Raw genomic sequence first — 18,238 nt, 5'->3', positions numbered from 1 at the left:
TGGATCCTTTTTGTCTCTTGACATAAGATTAACATTGTGCTTAGCAATTAATACAAAATTTAATTTCTTTCATTGGTAACCAAAGTTATCTGTGCTTCATTAATAGATTATTGCAGATAACATCATGTAATTAACAAGAGATGTGGGAAAGTAAAAATACAATTTGTATAAGAATTGTATGAGAGAAAATGTTAATTTTGTAACTGAAAGGATATTTGAAGGGATAAAAGAAGGTAAAAGAGTGTATAATTCTTTAAAGGGATTAATGTATCATTTGAAAAATAGGTGGAGATGGCTTATTAAGTATGTAAGAGTCATGTTTAATGAATAATTCAGAACTCTAATGAATTCCTGACAAAAGAATTTCTGTGATCATGTCTATTGAAATGAAATATTTTGCAGTCATATGAAAGTTGACTTCTTTTTTATTATTATTTAGTCATTTCAGTTATACATATCAAGTATAGATATACAAGAAAAGAATAGCATTTGTTAAACCTATTTTACAAAAAGAAACTAAAGTCCACTTCAAGGAGAGATTTGCAATGAAGTAAATAATTTCTGAGAGAAATCAAGTTAGCATCCTAACTACAAACATTGAGATCCACAATTTCCTTTTTCTTTTACCCTTCTGAGTTTAATTACCCTTTTTTCATATTCCAAGCAGTGGGTGGCCCTGGAGGGAAAGGGAAACAGGAGCAGGGCAGAAGATGGCTGGGCCTAGGGAGTGTGGGAGGGAAGGCGTAAAGAGCAGAAGCTAGAAACTCCCCAACCTTGAGATGTCCTGTCTGTCCAAATTAAATTGTTGGCTCTTCAGAGCAAGTACCGTCTATTGAATGTTCAATGTTCAGAACTGTGTACACCTTTCAGCACTACAGAAATGCTAAATAGTAGTAGTAGGGTATTCTCCCCACACTCACAAGCTGTGCAGAAACAATCCATACCAGATTTTCAACTCCTCCTCCAGAGGGCTCTGCTGCTTCTTTCAATTTTTCCTTCTGCATCCAAGCTTGAAGGTGTCTTTCTGATCGTATATTTCTTTACTATTTTCAGTATTTTTCATGGTTTTTGTGGCTATTGGTGCACCAAAGTTCCCCAGGGAGGGAATAAGCTCTGCCAGCTGGGGGACCTGTTTGGCCAACTGGGGGACCTGTTTGGCCAGCCTGCAGAAAATGTTGTGGAGCTCTGGGTCTTTATCCCTAGTAGCTTAGCTCATCTACTGAATCACAGGGACTTGAGCGCACAGGCTGTTAGCCATCTGCAGGGGGATCAGCAGGACTCTTCAGGGTGCCAGTTGCAATTTCAACTCCCCCCATGTCTTTTGCGTGCGCAGTTCTGCGGGGATTCTGACTTCAGTCCTACTGGCAACCCAAAGATCTCAGCATTTGGAGAACTTTCTGATTGAGGCGGGGATTCTTCTTCCAGATCCAACTGCTACTTAGAGCTGAGGCAGGCTGCAGCACTTTCAAAGCACATGTCATAGTGAATAAGGTTATTGCAGCCTATGGACAAAATTGGAGGGGGGGAGGGATCCTGAAAAACCAAATTTTGCAAGTTTCTGCCATATCCTCTGGGGTCCCCACCTCTAAAATTGTTTTCAGATATTTTTTTTTTTTACTTTAAGCCATTTTTGAGATTTTTTTAACACTAAAACGGAAGATTTTTTTTCTTCTTCTGTAACACCTTTGCAAAGTGTTTCTTCAGAAAGATTATATTTTCTATGGAACATCTCCAAACCACACAACCCTTGGAGTATATTTGTATGCAACAGGGATGAAATGAAGATGAAGGAGAGAAATATCAGAAATTCAATTGGAACGGGACCATAGGTCCTCTTATAGCACACAACTATTTCAGTACCCACTTCACCGGTCTCAGACTTGTTTAATCATGTGTTTCTCCTCCCCCTCCCCGGGGGGTCAGTGAAGTAGAGTCTACATACAGCACAAAACAGTTTTCAAATTGAGTTTAGCGCAGTTGTCAAATACATCACCACCAAGGAACATAGTAACATAGTAACATAGTAGATGACGGCAGATAAAGACCCGAATGGTCCATCCAGTCTGCCCAACCTGATTCAATTTAAATTTTTTTTTTTTTTTCCTTCTTAGCTATTTCTGGGCGAGAATTCAAAGCTTTACCCGGTACTGTGCTTGGGTTCCAACTGCCGAAATCTCTGTTAAGACTTACTCCAGCCCATCTACACCCTCCCAGCCATTGAAGCCCTCCCCTGCCCATCCTCCTCCAAACAGCCATGCACAGACACAGACCGTACAAGTCTGCCCAGTAACTGGCCTAGTTCAATCTTTAATATTATTTTCTGATTCTAAATCTTCTGTGTTCATCCCACGCTTCTTTGAACTCAGTCACAGTTTTACTCTCCACCACCTCTCTCGGGAGCGCATTCCAGGCATCCACCACCCTCTCCGTAAAGTAGAATTTCCTAACATTGCCCCTGAATCTACCACCCCTCAACCTCAAATTATGTCCTCTGGTTTTACCATTTTCCTTTCTCTGGAAAAGATTTTGTTCTACGTTAATACCCTTTAAGTATTTGAACGTCTGAATCATATCTCCCCTGTCTCTCCTTTCCTCTAGGGTATACATATTCAGGGCTTCCAGTCTCTCCTCATACGTCTTCTGGCGCAAGCCTCCTATCATTTTCGTCGCCCTCCTCTGGACCGCCTCAAGTCTTCTTACGTCTTTTGCCAGATACGGTCTCCAAAACTGAACACAATACTCCAAGTGGGGCCTCACCAATGACCTGTACAGGGGCATCAACACCTTCTTCCTTCTACTGACTACGCCTCTCTTTATACAGCCCAGAATCCTTCTGGCAGCAGCCACTGCCTTGTCACACTGTTTTTTCGCCTTTAGATCTTCGGACACTATCACCCCAAGGTCCCTCTCCCCGTCCGTGCATATCAGCTTCTCTCCTCCCAGCATATACGGTTCCTTCCTATTATTAATCCCCAAATGCATTACTCTGCATTTCTTTGCATTGAATTTTAGTTGCCAGGCATTAGACCATTCCTCTAACTTTTGCAGATCCTTTTTCATATTTTCCACTCCCTCTTCGGTGTCTACTCTGTTACAAATCTTGATATCATCTGCAAAAAGGCACACTTTTCTTTCTAACCTTTCAGCAATGTCACTTACATACATATTGAACAGGATTGGCCCCAGCACCGAACCCTGAGGGACTCCACTAGTCACCTTTCCTTCCTTCGAGCGACTTCCATTAACCACCACCCTCTGGCATCTGTCCGATAGCCAGTTTCTGACCCAGTTCACCACTTTGGGTCCTAACTTCAGCCCTTCAAGTTTGTTCAACAGCCTCGTATGAGGAACTGTATCAAAGACTTTGCTGAAATCCAAGTAAATTACATCTAGCATATGTCCTCGATCCAGCTCTCTGGTCACCCAATCAAAAAATTCAATCAGGTTCGTTTGGCACGATTTACCTTTTGTAAAGCCATGTTGCCTCGGATCCTGTAACCCATTAGATTCAAGGAAATACACTATCCTTTCTTTCAGCAACACTTCCATTATTTTTCCAACAACTGAAGTGAGGCTCACCGGCCTGTAGTTTCCTGCTTCATCCCTGTGACCACTTTTATGAATAGGGACCACATCCGCTCTCCTCCAATCCCCAGGAATCACTCCCGTCTCCAGAGATTTGTTGAACAAGTCTTTAATAGGACTCGCCAGAACCTCTCTGAGTTCCCTTAGTATCCTGGGATGGATCCCGTCTGGTCCCATCGCTTTGTCCACCTTCAGTTTTTCAAGTTGCCTCGGTGAACGGTGCAGAATCTACTCCATTTTCTCATGTAACTTTGCCGGACAATCTCGGTCCTTCTCCAGGATTTTCTTCTGTGAACACAGAACAGAAGTATTTGTTTAGCACATTTGCTTTCTCCTCATCACTCTCCACATATTTGTTCCCTGCATCTTTTAGCCTAGCAATTCCATTTTTTATCTTCCTCCTTTCACTAATATATCTGAAAAAATTTTTATCTCCCTTTTTTTACATTTTTAGCCATTTGTTCTTCCGCCTGTGCCTTCGCCAAACATATCTCTCTCTTGGCTTCTTTCAGTTTCACCCTGTAGTCCTTTCTGCTCTCCTCTTCTTGGGTTTTTTTATATTTCATGAACGCCAACTCTTTCGCCTTTATTTTCTCAGCCACTAGGTTGGAGAACCATATCGGCTTCCTTTTTCTCTTGTTTTTATTGATTTTCTTCACATAAAGGTCCCTAGCCATTTTTATCGCTCCTTTCAGCTTAGACCACTGTCTTTCCACTTCTCTTATGTCCTCCCATCCTAACAGCTCTTTCTTCAGGTACTTTCCCATTGCATTAAAGTCCGTACGTTTGAAATCTAGGACTTTAAGTATCGTGCGGCCGCTCTCCACTTTAGCCGTTATATCAAACCAAACCGTTTGATGATCGCTACTACCCAGGTGAGCACCCACTCGAACATTAGAGATACTCTCTCCATTTGTGAGGACCAGATCCAATATCGCTTTTTCCCTTGTGGGTTCCGTCACCATTTGTCTGAGCAGAGCCTCTTGAAAGGCATCCACAATCTCCCTACTTCTTTCCGATTCCGCAGACGGAACATTCCAGTCCGCATCCGGCAGGTTGAAATCTCCCAACAGCAGAACCTCCTCTTTCCTTCCAAACTTTGGATATCCACAATCAGATCCTTATCAATTTGCTGCGATTGAGTCGGAGGTCTGTAGACTACACCCACGTAGATAGAAGTTCCATCTTCTCTTTTCAGAGCAATCCATATCGCTTCTTCCTCTCCCCAGGTCCCTTGCATTTCGGTCGCTTGGATATTGATCTTTACATAGAGAGCTACTCCTCCACCTTTATGACCATCTCTGTCCTTCCTAAAAAGATTATATCCCGGTATGTTTGCATCCCATCCATGTGATTCACTGAACCATGTCTCTGTGATAGCAACAATATCTAGATCTGCCTCTAATATCAGAGCTTGCAGATCATGAACTTTGTTGCTTAGACTGCGAGCATTTGTGGTCCTTGCTTTCCAGCTATTTTTCAGCGATAATCTCCTTTTTCGTATGGATTTTTGTGTCGTTTCACTTTCCGTTGCAATACTAAGAAATGAGTTGCTGATATTGCTTATGTTGCAGCCTTTACTACTATCACATCTTTTCTTTTGCCGGGGATGGTCTCTATAATTGTCCTTCGTACATACACCACCCCCACCTTCTAGTTTAAATGCCTAGAAAAATATTGTCTAAATTTCTCTGCAAGGTTTCTTTTTCCTGCTGTAGTAATATGTAGCCCATCAGTGCAATATAGCTTCTTGTCTTTCCATGTATTTCCCCATCCTCCTATGTACCTGAAGCCTTCTTGATGACACCAGGCTCTGAGCCATCTATTAAAGTCCTCTGTGTTTTTCATTCTTTGCTCTCCTTTTCCATATGCAGGCAGTATTTCAGAAAAAGCTAAAGTCTTTACAAAAGGTTTCACGCCCTCACCAAGCTCCCGAAAAGCTTTCTGTGCTGCAAGTGTGGAGTTGTTGGCCAGGTCATTTGTTCCCAGATGGATAACAACATCAGTGTTAAAATCCTTAGTTTCTTCCTTAATTATAATCAGTATTTGCCTGGAGATCCTGAGGATCCTGGAAGACATTTCACTATTTTGGACTCCTCGCCCTGTGTTCCAAGGTTAATGCCTCTGATGATGGAATCCCCCAACAGTAATAGTTTTCTGTTTTTGGCTTTTTTATTTGTACTTAGGGTGCTCTTGTTCTCTTGAGTTTCATTCATTGGTTCCAGTCCCACCTCCCTTCTGTTTTCCTGAGTATCGCAGTGCACTAGTGGAGCGAAGGAATTCTGTAGAGGTAATATTAGTGAAGGTGGATGTTTCTGTGTTACATGTCGCAGTCTTCCTGAGCCTACTGTGACCCATTTATTCCTGGGCTGTTTTATTCTTTGAGGTAGAGGTGGTAAGTTGGTATGATTTTGTGGAGTGATGGAAGCTGCTTTAATTGTATTCAATTCCTGTTTAAGTTTGCAGAGCTCCTCCTTAATACTGGCAAGTTGAAGACAGATAGGGCAAGCCTTAAGCCTCCAAATAGTATATCTTGGAATTAAAGTACCACAGTGATTGCATAGAATAAAGGTCATCTTGATTGGTTGTGAAGTCCTGATTATATGGGTCTCTATATATGAATAGTGGTCCCTGGGGTTGGTGGGACTATAAGTAAGACTACTAGTAAGGCAGAAATATAGGCTCTATACCACCTAAAACACAGTATTTTAAACAAAAATGCAGGTTCTATCAGTGCTACCTTAAAACACAGGATTTATAACAAGATTTTCCCTACTTTAGTCACCCTGAGCCACAGGCACCAGAAATATAGGCTCTATACCACCTAAAACACAGTATTTTAAACAAAACTGCAGGAAGAGGAAATAAGATTTAACAGAGGAAAGAGAAGGACTTTTTTGTGCTTTTTTATATTTTTTTTTAGTAAGATACAGGGAGGAGAAGAGAAATTAAGCAGATATAATGCTGAAAACCAGTGAAAAGAGCAGAATATGAAATGCTGAGTAACTTAGCTTTTAGAAGTTCACAGGGCAGCCTTGTTTCAGCAATGTCCCAAAGATAATGCAATTAACCTTAGAAGTAAAACAGAGCCCCTCCCTTCTCCACCTAATCAGATACAATGGCTAAAAACTAGTGAGTCAGAAATATAGGCTCTATACCACCTAAAACACAGTATTTTAAACAAAACTGCAGGTTCTATCAGTGCTACTCTAAAACACAGGATTTATAACAGGATTTTCCCTACTTTAGTCACCCTGATCCACAGGCACCAGAAATATAGGCTCTATACCACCTAAAACACAGTATTTTAAACAAAACTGCAAGTTCTATCAGATACATTTATTACATCACTAGTGTTTAAGCCTATTACATTAACGGGTGCTAGTAAAGCCTCCTTCCCTCACATGTCCCTATTTTCAGCCCCAGCCCCCTTCTCCTATCTTTTACCTTTCAGCCCCAGCCCCCTTTTCTCACCAGCAGCATTTTCCTCCCCACCCCACTTCCCTGTGCAATGGCAGCAGAAGCATACCCTCCCCCTCCATTTCCCTGTGCCGCAGCATTTCCCTCCCCCACCTCACTTCCCTTTGCAGCAGCACCTCTTCCCTGCTCCCTCTGTCCCTCTTCCCTGCTCCCCCGGTCCAGCAGCACCTCTTCCCTGCTCCCACTGTCCCTCTTCCCTGCTCCCCCGGTCCAGCAGCACCTCTTCCCTGCTCCCACTGTCCCTCTTCCCTGCTCCCCTGGTCCAGCAGCACCTCTTCCCTACTCCCCCGGTCCCTCTTCCCTGCTCCCCCGGTCCAGCAGCACCTTTTCCCTGCTCTCCCTCACTGCCTTCCATACTTTGTCCCACCCCCACCCTCCAAAGCCTGCCTGCCTGCCTGCCATCCCCCTGTGCAGTAGAACCCTCTCCCCCCCCCCCGCCACTATCACCGCCGTGCATCCGACCCCACTGACCCTCCCACCATGAGACGACCGTCAAACTTCCCAGCTCCAGCAGCGGCCGCATCACACTAAAGATGCTGCTTCGCGGCCTTCCCATGCTCTGATTTCCTCTGCCGCGCCTCTGATGATGTCATCAGAGATGCAGCAGAGGAAATCAGAACAAGAGGACATAATTTGAGGTTGAGGGGTGGTAGATTCAGGGGCAATGTTAGGAAATTCTACTTTACGGAGAGGGTAGTGGATGCCTGGAATGTGCTCCCGAGAGAGGTGGTGGAGAGTAAAACTGTGACTGAGTTCAAAGAAGCGTGGGATGAACACAGAAGATTTAGAATCAGAAAATAATATTAAATATTGAACTAGGCCAGTCCTGGGCAGACTTGCACGGTCTGTGTCTGTGTATGGCCATTTGGTGGAGGATGGGCTGGGGAGGGCTTCAATGGCTCAGAGGGTGTAGATGGGCTGGAGTAAGTCTTAACAGAGATTTCGGCAGTTGGAACCCAAGCACAGTATAGGGTAAAGCTTTGGATTCTTGCCCAGAAATAGCTAAGAAGATGAATCAGGTTGGGCAGACTGGATTGACCATTTGGGTCTTTATCTGCCACCATCATCTACTATGGGAAGGCCGTGAAGCAGCTTCTTTAGTGTGATGCGGCCACTGCTGGAGCCAGGAGGTTTGTGCGTCTCGCGGTGGGAGGGTTAGTGGGGGTTCGTGTGTGCCGGGGAGGGATGCACCGGGGGTGGGGGGGGGGCGACGACAGCGGAGATAGGGAGGGCTGCATTTTAAAATTTCTCTGCTGGCAAGTGGCACAGGTTGTCAGGTTGTAAGCATGTGGGGCCGTAGTAAGTTGTGTCGGGCTATTGTGTGATGCAGTAGTAAGCGCGCATGCACACTCTTGCTGGCCACGGACCTATGGATCTCGGAACATGCCGGTAAGAGTGCGCATGTGCGCTTAGGGTTTTATTATAGTAGATATCTATAAGAATTTCATTGATTAAAATGGTTGCAATATGGTGGTAAGAGACAGTGAAGGCTATGATGGTCTCTGACAATCAGGGTTATGTTATTGCATGAGGCGTTTTGGTTAAGGGTCTGAGCATTTCACAAAATCCTTTTTATGTAGTGTAATAGAGTTTATTTTAAATTAGCTGATTAGTGATTAATATAATTGATATCACCAGAATTAAGTGAAGTTTCCAATTAAGTGGTTTGACAAACTATGCCTGTCCTGCTACGATTTCCCATGCCATGTCTTCCACACAATGTTTGCCATTCCATGTCTTCCATACTATGTTTTGTCATGCATACTGAACTTACCATTTTTTTCTAAGTCGTGTTAAACTATGTTAGTCGTGCTTTGTAATAGTATGTTTGCCATGCTATGCTCACCATGCTATATTTTGATGTGCAATACTCGCCATGTTATGTCTCATCATACCACATTTTGTCATTATGTTTTGCCATGATTTGTTAACTATGTTTTGCCATCTCGGTCAAGACAATGTTTACCATTCTATCTTCTACCATACTATGTCTGAGAGTGTTGTGCAGGGGTTGAAGTTACAGCCTCAGCACCATGAGATTGAAGATTCAAACCCACGCTGCCCCTTTTGACCCTAGGCAGGTCACTTGGACCCCCATTGCCCCAGGTATATTAGGTAGATTGTGAGCCTGCCGGGATAGACAGAGGAAAATGCTTGAATACCTGAATAAATCCATATAAACTGTTCTGAGCTCCTCTGGGAGAATGGTATAGAAAATTGAATAAATAAAATAAACATTTATCTGCTGTAAAACGAATCCGTATTAGGTCGGTGTTCAAAGGAGTTTGTCCAGGAAACTTAATAGCTAGCTTGGTAAATTCCCCAGGCTGAAAACTTTTCTTCATTTTGTATGCACACAGGTACAGTTATAGTGGTCTTTCAAAGGGAAACTTCATCCCACATTTTCAAAAGGATATTGTGTATATATATATATATATATGACACCAGTACCGTATTTTTTGCTCCATCAGACGCACTTTTTCCATCCCCAAAAAGGGGGTGGAAAAGTGGTTGCATCTTATGGAACAAATACACCTTCTGTTGCTGCTTGTCACACACACACCCCTGGCATTTTGCTGCTGCTCGCCGCCACAGGAAAGGAAGAGAAAGGCTGGCGATGTGCAGTCGGGCCCACAAGTCTTCCCCCGATGTCAATTCTGATGTCGGAGAGAATGTCTGGGCCAGCAAATCGCTGCTTGGCTGGTCCTGACCTTATCTCTGACATCAAAATTGACTTTGGGGGAAGGCTTGTGGGCCCGATTGCACACCGCCGGCCCTTCCCTTTGTGGAGTTGAGGCAGCAGTGGGTGAGCGGCGGACCAGGAAGGAGGAATCAGCATAGCAGGGAGGAAGGGAGGCAGGCTTTGGTGCGGGAGGGAGGCAGGCTTTGGTGTGGGAGGGAGGCAGGCTTTGATGTGGTGCGGGAGGGAGGCAGGCTTGGAGGCAGGCTTGGGTGCGGGAGGGAGGAAGGCAGGCAGATTTTGGTGCGGGAGGGAGGAAGGCAGGCAGACTTTATTGCAGGAGGGAGGAAGGCAGGCAGACTTTGGTGCGGGAGGGAAGAAGGCAGGCAGGCTTCAGTGTGGGAGGGAGGAAGGACAAAGGCTGGAAGGCAGTGAGGGAGAGGGGGCAAGAACTCGTGACATAGGAAGGAGGGAGGGAATAGAAAGAGGCAATTGTTGGGCCTGTTGAAGGAGGGAGGGAGGGAATAGAAAGAGGCAATTGTTGGGCCTGATGAAGGAAAGAAAAAGAATGAAAGAACTATCTAGTGCAACCAAAAATCACCAGACAACAAAGGTAGGATTTCAATTTAGTGATCAAAATCTGTCTGCTGCAGTATATTTGTCTATTTTTCTAAGGGGCTGGGTTCAGAGGCACAATTTGGTTAAGGATATTTTTTCTTGGTTTTTCCTCCTCTAAATCTGAAGGAGCGAAAAATACAGTATATACAAGTGCATGCATTCTCTCAGGTAGTGTCCTCCACCTCCACACCATAATGCAAAGTTCTTGCTTGCTGCAAATTCTTTTTATCAGCCTGTAGAAGAACCTTCACGCTTTCTCCCATTCTTAAATTCCTGCTCCCTTTCAAAAATGCCTGTCACCCACAATACTCACTGGGCTCTATAGCTCTCTCCAAAACCCCATGCAGGGCTCTGTCTCCACCTACTCTACATTAGTGTTACTCAACCTTTTCAAGCCAAGTACCCCTTAAGCCTAACAAATACCAATCGAGTAACCTGCCCAAACTCCGCCCTAGATCCGCCCAAACCCTACCTCAGACCCGCCCAAACTTTGCCCCTGACTCCACCCTTATAATAATAATACTAATTATATTGCAATTTCTTCCATCCATTTTTCATATACACACAATATAATCTTAATTCATAATGGTAGCCACAAAATTAAAAAAAAACACAAGGCACACTGTATGCAGAGAAAATATTAATTATCATTTATATTGGGGTTTTTCAAAGATGTCAAGGCAGTTGACTTTAAAATATACAATGTCGCCTCAGTAACTACTATAGAAAAATAGACAAATAGTGCAAAATATAGTGCAGATATAAATTTTCAAAACTGACCTAGATGGGTTAGATGGGCAGATATTCAAAAGTATACCATTTGAGTAAGGCTGGTTGTAGCCAATCTAGCTTGTGAATTACTTCAACCTTGGATTAATCCAGATTTGTTGAAGCAGAAAAAAGGACACATGGCCCCACCCCATTCTGCCCCAGCCCTGTCCCCACACAAACCTTGTCTCCTATGAGCTCGGGGCCGTGTCTAGGGGGCCTCTGAACATGCGCAGATGTGACATGATGACATCACATGTATGCATGCATGAGCATGATGTCATCTCATTGCATCCATGTATGCTCTGAAGCCCTCTAAACACAGCCCCGAGCTTTTGTCAGAGCTGGGGCCGTCCAAAATCCGTTCAGACACCTGAACAGTCCTCTAAAAAGAGGACATGTCCGGGTAAATCCAGACATCTGATAACCCCCCTTCATTTTCCAATGTACAAAAGGGTTCTACGTGGCTTTTACCGATGGAAGCAGCAGCTACTGACTATCCTATGCAAATGCATTACAAGGAGCTCATTAGTATTAAAATGAGCACCAGTTGTCTCAGGCACTGACAGGAAAGTAAGGCTACAAGAGCTCGGACCCCCTCCCAGACGCCCCCTTGCTGGAAAACAAAGCCGCAACACATCCCTGCTGGTCTAATGTCCAACCTGATTTCCCTCTACCAAGTCCCTCCTCCTCCCCATCCCTCAAAAAAAAAAAAAAAAAAAAAATACCCTGGTGGCCTAGTGGTCAAACATTCCATCTCAACAGCCCTCCCCCCAACTGGATGTGTAGGTTGGGACCTCCCATACCTTTTCTGAAGACCGGCAGAAGGGATGCCTGCTTTCTACTGCTTCATGTATTTAGGCCCTTTCCAGTGCATTCCAGGATGGGCAGAGCACCACCATCTTGAAAAGGCGGCCGCTGAGGCAAGAGGGAGTAGGCATCCCTTCTGGTGGCCTTGAGAAAGGGTACGGGGGTCCCAGCCCACACCGGCCAGATGGAGGGGAAGGGCTGTTTAATTGGGGGGAGGCCCAACCATTAGACTAACAGGGTTTTTTTAAAGGGAGGAATCGGGAGCCATTTGTTAGGTGATTGAGGGGCGGCAGGGGGAGTTTGGGTTGGTCACTAGACCAGGGCTGTTTTGGGAGGGGGGGGGTCAGGTTGGCCACTGGACCATCAGGGCTATCTTTGGGGAGTTTGTAAGGAGGGGAGGGGTATCACCATTCTACCAGAGATTTGTTTTAGGTTTGGGGGTCGAGGTTTCCTGGGCATACACACAAGAGTTGTCTACCGCATGGCTTTTGTGGGTATGTCACAGGAAATTCTGATCCTTTATCGACGACACTCAGAACCAACAGCATGCATATAATTTGCATGTTGTTAGTGTTAAACATCAGTTGCTAAAATTAGACTGGTGTTACTCTGGTGCTGTAGCTTTACAACACCGGCATTCTGTGTATCTACCCCTTAGTATGTTCTTATGTTAAAATGAAGACTACATATTAAGGGAAATATTAAAGATAATTATATACAGTAAAACTTGCAAGTAACTTGGTTTGCAAGTGTTTTGCAATTCAAGAAAAACATTTTATTAAATTTTAACTTGATATACAAGCAATGTCTTGCAATACAAGTACATACATTATACACACATCACAACTGAGCCGATGGTGGTTCTCTATCCGACACTTCAGAGTGTAGTGACTGTTGTATTGCAAGACTTTGCTTGTTTAGGAGTACATACAGTATTACTGTACACGCGTCGCATCAACACAACTGAGCCGATGGTTCTTCTCTCTCCGACACTGCAAGAGTGTAGTAACTGTTCTAAATGAGCGAGGTCTTGAAATACAAGTACGTATTGTATTTTTTATTAAAGTTTTTGGGTTGTGGAACGAATCGTCTAAGTTTTCCATTATTTCCTATGGGGAAATTCGCTTTGATATACGAGTGCTTTGGATTACAAGCATGATTCTGGAACGAATTATGCTCGCAAACCAAGGTTTTACTGTGTTTCTCTCTTGTAATAAAAATATCTCTTAAATATTTCTTCAAATTACAAAAGAATGGATTAAAAATGTCTGAAGAGTTGTTTTTGTTGAAATATTTGTTCATTTTATGTACTGAAAGATACTTTAATTTTAGGAATGCTACAAATTACTTTTTTTTTTTTCCAGTGAAGCTATTGCATTGCTTGCAGCTTAGGTTATGCTAAATTGGCACTGCAGAACAGAATGGTTTAAGAAGATGATTATCAGGAACATTTTCTAAAGTTCAGCTCTTTGGATTAATGGAAAATAAAGTCCATAATAAGTGTGTGGATTTCACTAATCTTGGAATGAAAACAATTCCTGTGATTGTATGATATGAAAATCTGAATTAATTTCCATATGTTTGAACTTTATGGCTATTTTATTGTGAAAGAATTGATTAGTAGGTTTTCAAGCTTATGAAAATGAGATTATATCATTATATTTGTCAAAAGGAAACTCTTATTTTTTTTCCTTGACGTTTTTTTTAAATAGGGTCCTCCAGATTTTCAGCAGCATGCACCAGGACCTATGCCTGGCAACTTCAATCAAGTCCAAAGGCTTCCTCTTCAAGATCAGTGGAGAAACCCACCTCCTCCACCTGAGAGAGAACATTTCTTTATAGGAGGTAAAATACTTGATTTTAGAGTATTTTATTGATATTAATATAAATTAGCATGTTAAAAATTCATTAAGCTGTACAGAGAAGCATTTAATAATATTGAACACTGTCAAAGAAGCATTTAATAATTAACACTGTCAATACCATTTCTCTTCTGCTGTTTTTTTTAATCTGCCTGTTCCTGTATTTCAGCAGGCAGATTTATAGAGAATCTGAGATTCTGATGGAAAATTATCAACTTGCAAAAATATTATTCATTGCAATGCCCACAAAATAGTGGCAGCCCCTGTGGGTTTTTAACTTTTTTTTTTTTTAATCTAATCTTGAGATTTGTTTATTATGTACAGCAGACAGAAATTTTATTTCTTTCATCTCCTTCATCCCTGCTAATCACCCCTTTAAAGAAAAGCCTCAAATGTATGGGTTTTTTCCCTTCAGCAAATGCATTCAGCAAAAGTAAGCTTGACCTAGCAGGCAGCTTGCTCCTCTAAATGAATGCTATGAGTGGCTTCAAAATATGTAGGTATAGGTGGGAGTTGACAATCCCAGATAGCCACAAGGTATGCTACAGGTATTTCTGTTCAAATCACAAGGCAAGGAACTGTACCCCCCTATGCAAAGATATCTCTGCTTGCTTGGCTCTTCAGGGCTTTCAGTATGAAGGAACTACAACTGTCATAAAGCACCTCATTTTTGTGTGAAAGAAGAAAGGGCTATGATCACTAGAATCACTTCAGCTTCAGTTGTGAGTCTTCCATAAGGAAGTTGGAGTGGGACCAACTCTGAAAAGAAACAAATCTTCTTTGTCCTTTGATGTGGGGCAGGGGTGTCAAACTTAATCACATTAAGGGGCCAAAATCCAAAATACAGGCTAAATCGGGGCCAGACCCCGCCCAATTTTCACCCTAGACCCCGCCCTATAAATAGTACTAATTGTAACACTATTTTTTCCACTCATTTTTCAGTTATACACATACAATATAATCTTATTAACAATATATAATGGTTAACCACAAAATTAAACTACACAAAGCACACTGTATGCTTCTCAACATTCATTCCTACCAGAACACAAATAACCCCTATCAAATACGGGATCAAAAACTAAAAGTACTAATATATACAAACGAAACCCTAATATTCAAGACTGCATGCAGTACAACCCCAGAGAAAAGGAGGAGGAGGGAGATGGCCAGAAGATAACACTGGGGGCATCATACCGGGGGCCGCATAAACAGCCAGGCGGGCTGGATTTAGCCCCCCACCCCCTACCCGGGCCTTGAGCTTTGACACCTGTGATGTAGAGAATCAAGCACTGAAGAATTTCCACAGTGCTATAAGAGCAGAAAGTTGACTTTATTGGTGTTAATATTTCCTTCTATGTCTGTTTCAAATAGAAAGCTACATCCTTCCTCAATACACTTGGTGCAAAGGCACGTAATGCCACTTAAAAGGTGCTGTTCCAGTTTTGGTGCTCTAGCACTGCCATCTACTGATATCAGAGCTCAGCTTTGAAAGGTCAGTGTCTGAAGACCTGAAGGCTGTAAAACAGTGTGACAAAGCTGTGGCCATAGACAGAATGATGCTGAGTGCATAGAGAGAGGAATCACCAGTAGAAAAAGGGGGATGCTGGTGCTTCTGTACAAGTCGCTGGTGATGCCTCACTTGGAATATTATGTTCAGTTCCGGAGGCTGTATCTTGCTAAAGATGTGAAAAGACTTGAAGTGGTCTACAAAAGCAATGAAAATGATAATCAGGATTGTATTGAGAGACATCTGAAAATAGGCTTGGAATATTTAAATATGTATACCCTAGAGCAGTGTTCTTCAATCTTTTTATACCTATGGACCGGCGGGGAAAAAAAATTATTTTGTGGACCGGCAAACTACTAGGACTGAAATTTAAAAACCCCGTTTCCACCCCGTCTCCGCGAGCTCGGTCCTCGCAAACCATCTGATCCCATCCGCACAAGCCTCAGTTATGATTGTATACTGAATGTATTTTATTAAAGTATAAAAAGAAACAATATTCTGTACAATTGTCATTTCATAAATACAAATAATACAGAGCAAGGATCAACAAAACCCCTGTCTCCCCTCCCCTTCACATATATCCCCTCTACTATCAAGAAAAATGAATAAGCCAAATTATTACAGAATGCTACACAGAAATATCATGCTAACAGAATACCGCAGTCACACATAGCAGGAATAGGGTTAGGGGAGTGCAACTAGGGCAACTGCCCCCTTGGTCAGAGAGAGCCCTAAGCCACTGCCTGGACTTTGCAGTCCCCAGTTATGTCTAACACCAGCTCTAGCAGAATATATATTTCAAATCTGATATATTCTAATCACAAAATAGAAATAAAATTGTTTCTACCTTTTGTTGTCTCTGGTTTCTGCTTTCATCTTCTTTTCACTCTCTTCCTTCCAGCGTCTGCCCTGTCTGTCTCTTCAATCCAGCATCTGCCCCTTCCATCTACTGTCTGACCTCTTCCGCCTTCCATATGGTATTTGTCTTCTTTCTATGCCCCCCTCCCCTTTCCATCCAGCCTATGCCCCTCTCTCCTTTTTACACGATTCATTCCAGCTTCACTGCTCTCTTCATTTTTATCTCTCCTACACCAGATCTAGCATATTTGTCCCTCTCAATTTCTCTGCTGACCCCCCTTCCCATTTCATTCCTGTCTCTCCCCTTCCCCTCCTGTAATCTCCCTGCAAGCTGTTTCCTTCCTTTTTTCTTCTCCCTTCCCTCCTCCCCCTGTCCAGCAGTAACTCTCTTCCCTTTCCTTTCCCTCCTCCCCTCTCAGCAGCATATCTCCTTCTCCCTCCTTCCAGGTCCAGTAGCAGCTGTCCCTTTTTTCCCCTTGCCCAGCAGCTTCCCAGACTCCTTTCCCTCCTCCCTTAAGAACATAAGAACATAAGCAGTGCCTCCGCCGGGTCAGACCATAGGTCCATCCTGCCCGGTAGTCCGCTCCTGCGGCGGCCCAAACAGGTCACGACTTGTCTGAATCACCAGAAGGGGCTCCCTTGCCACCTTGGTTTCTCATAGAAGTCCTATCTTCCCATCGTAGTCCTAACCCTCCAGTCTTGCACATGCACGACCTGTTGGGTTTCTATACTTATTACCTGGTTAGCTTTCTATACCTGTGTTACATCCCAGCACCTCTCTCAGTATCCCACGATCCCTTTATCCCTCAGGAATCCGTCCAATCCCTGTTTGAATCCCTGTACCGTACTCTGCCTGATCACTTCCTCCGGTAGCGCATTCCAAGTGTCCACGACCCTTTGGGTGAAAAAAAACTTCCTTGCATTTGTTTTGAACCTATCTCCCTTCAGTTTCTCCGAATGCCCCCTCGTACTTGTTGTCCCCTTCAGTCTGAAGAATCTGTCCCTATCCACCCTCATGATCTTGAAGGTCTCTATCATATCTCCCCTGAGCCTCCTTTTTTCCAGAGAGAAGAGCCCCAGCCTATCCAACCTCTCGGCGTATGGGCAGTGTTCCAGCCCTTTTACCAGTTTCGTTGCTCTCCTTTGGACTCTCTCAAGTACCGCCATGTCCTTCTTGAGGTGTGGTGACCAATACTGAACGCAGTATTCCAGATGTGGATGCACCATCGCTCGATACAATGGCATGATGACTTCCCGCGTCCTGGTTGTTATGCCCCTCTTTATGATGCCCAGCATCCTGTTGGCTTTTTTCGAGGCTGCTGCGCACTGTGCAGATGGCTTCAGTGATGCATCCACCAGCACACCCAAGTCTCTCTCAAGTCTGCTGTCTCCCAACAATGCCCCCCCCCCAATTTGTAGTTGAACAACGGGTTCTTTTTCCCTATATGCATGACCTTGCATTTTTCCACGTTAAAGTGCATTTGCCATTTGTTTGCCCAGTCTTCCAGCTTGTCCAGGTCCCTTTGCAGGTCCTCACACTCCTCCCTGGAACTAACTCTACCGCACAGTTTGGTATCGTCTGCAAATTTTATAACCTCGCACTTTGCCTCCTTTTCCAGGTCATTGATAAATATGTTGAAGAGTAACGGCCCCAGCACCGATCCCTGTGGCACACCGCTCGTGACTCCCCGCCAGTCAGAATATTGGCCCTTCACTCCGACCCTCTGCAGTCTACCCGACAACCAGTGCTTGATCCATCTGTGCACATCCCCTCCCACCCCATGGTTCCACAGCTTCCTAAGCAGCCTTTCATGTGGCACCTTGTCGAAAGCCTTTTGAAAATCGAGGTAAATGATGTCTATGGGTTCCCCATTGTCCACCCGACTGCTTATTCCCTCAAAGAAGTACAGAAGGTTCGTTAGGCACGACCTTCCCTTACAGAATCCGTGCTGGCTTGTTCTCAGTAGGCCATTCCTCTCGATGTGCTCGCAAATGCCGTCCTTGATCATAGCTTCCACCATCTTCCCTATAATTGAAGTCAGGCTCACCGGCCTGTAGTTCCCGGGG

The 18,238-nt window shown here is 43.8% G+C and overlaps 1 protein-coding gene across 6 annotated transcripts in view; it reads left to right on the top strand.

Annotated features, from left to right (window-relative positions):
• RBM33 (RNA binding motif protein 33) overlaps positions 1-18,238 on the top strand; it is a 406,831-nt gene that overhangs the window by 160,661 nt on the left and 227,932 nt on the right. For all 6 annotated transcript variants that reach the window (XR_004538179.1, XR_004538180.1, XM_033931618.1 and 3 more), the window contains exon 11: positions 13,654-13,786. Coding sequence is in view for 4 of the 6 variants with exons in the window: in XM_033931618.1 (XP_033787509.1) it covers positions 13,654-13,786 (133 nt within the window). In the remaining 2 variants the exon portion in view is untranslated. The remainder of the gene's footprint in view (positions 1-13,653; positions 13,787-18,238) is intronic.

Source organism: Geotrypetes seraphini, chromosome 2 (assembly GCF_902459505.1).
Source record: "Geotrypetes seraphini chromosome 2, aGeoSer1.1, whole genome shotgun sequence".
NCBI classification, from domain to species: domain Eukaryota; kingdom Metazoa; phylum Chordata; class Amphibia; order Gymnophiona; family Dermophiidae; genus Geotrypetes; species Geotrypetes seraphini.
Note: the sequence above shows the minus strand (reverse complement) of the source record. Positions and strands in the feature narration are given on the sequence as shown.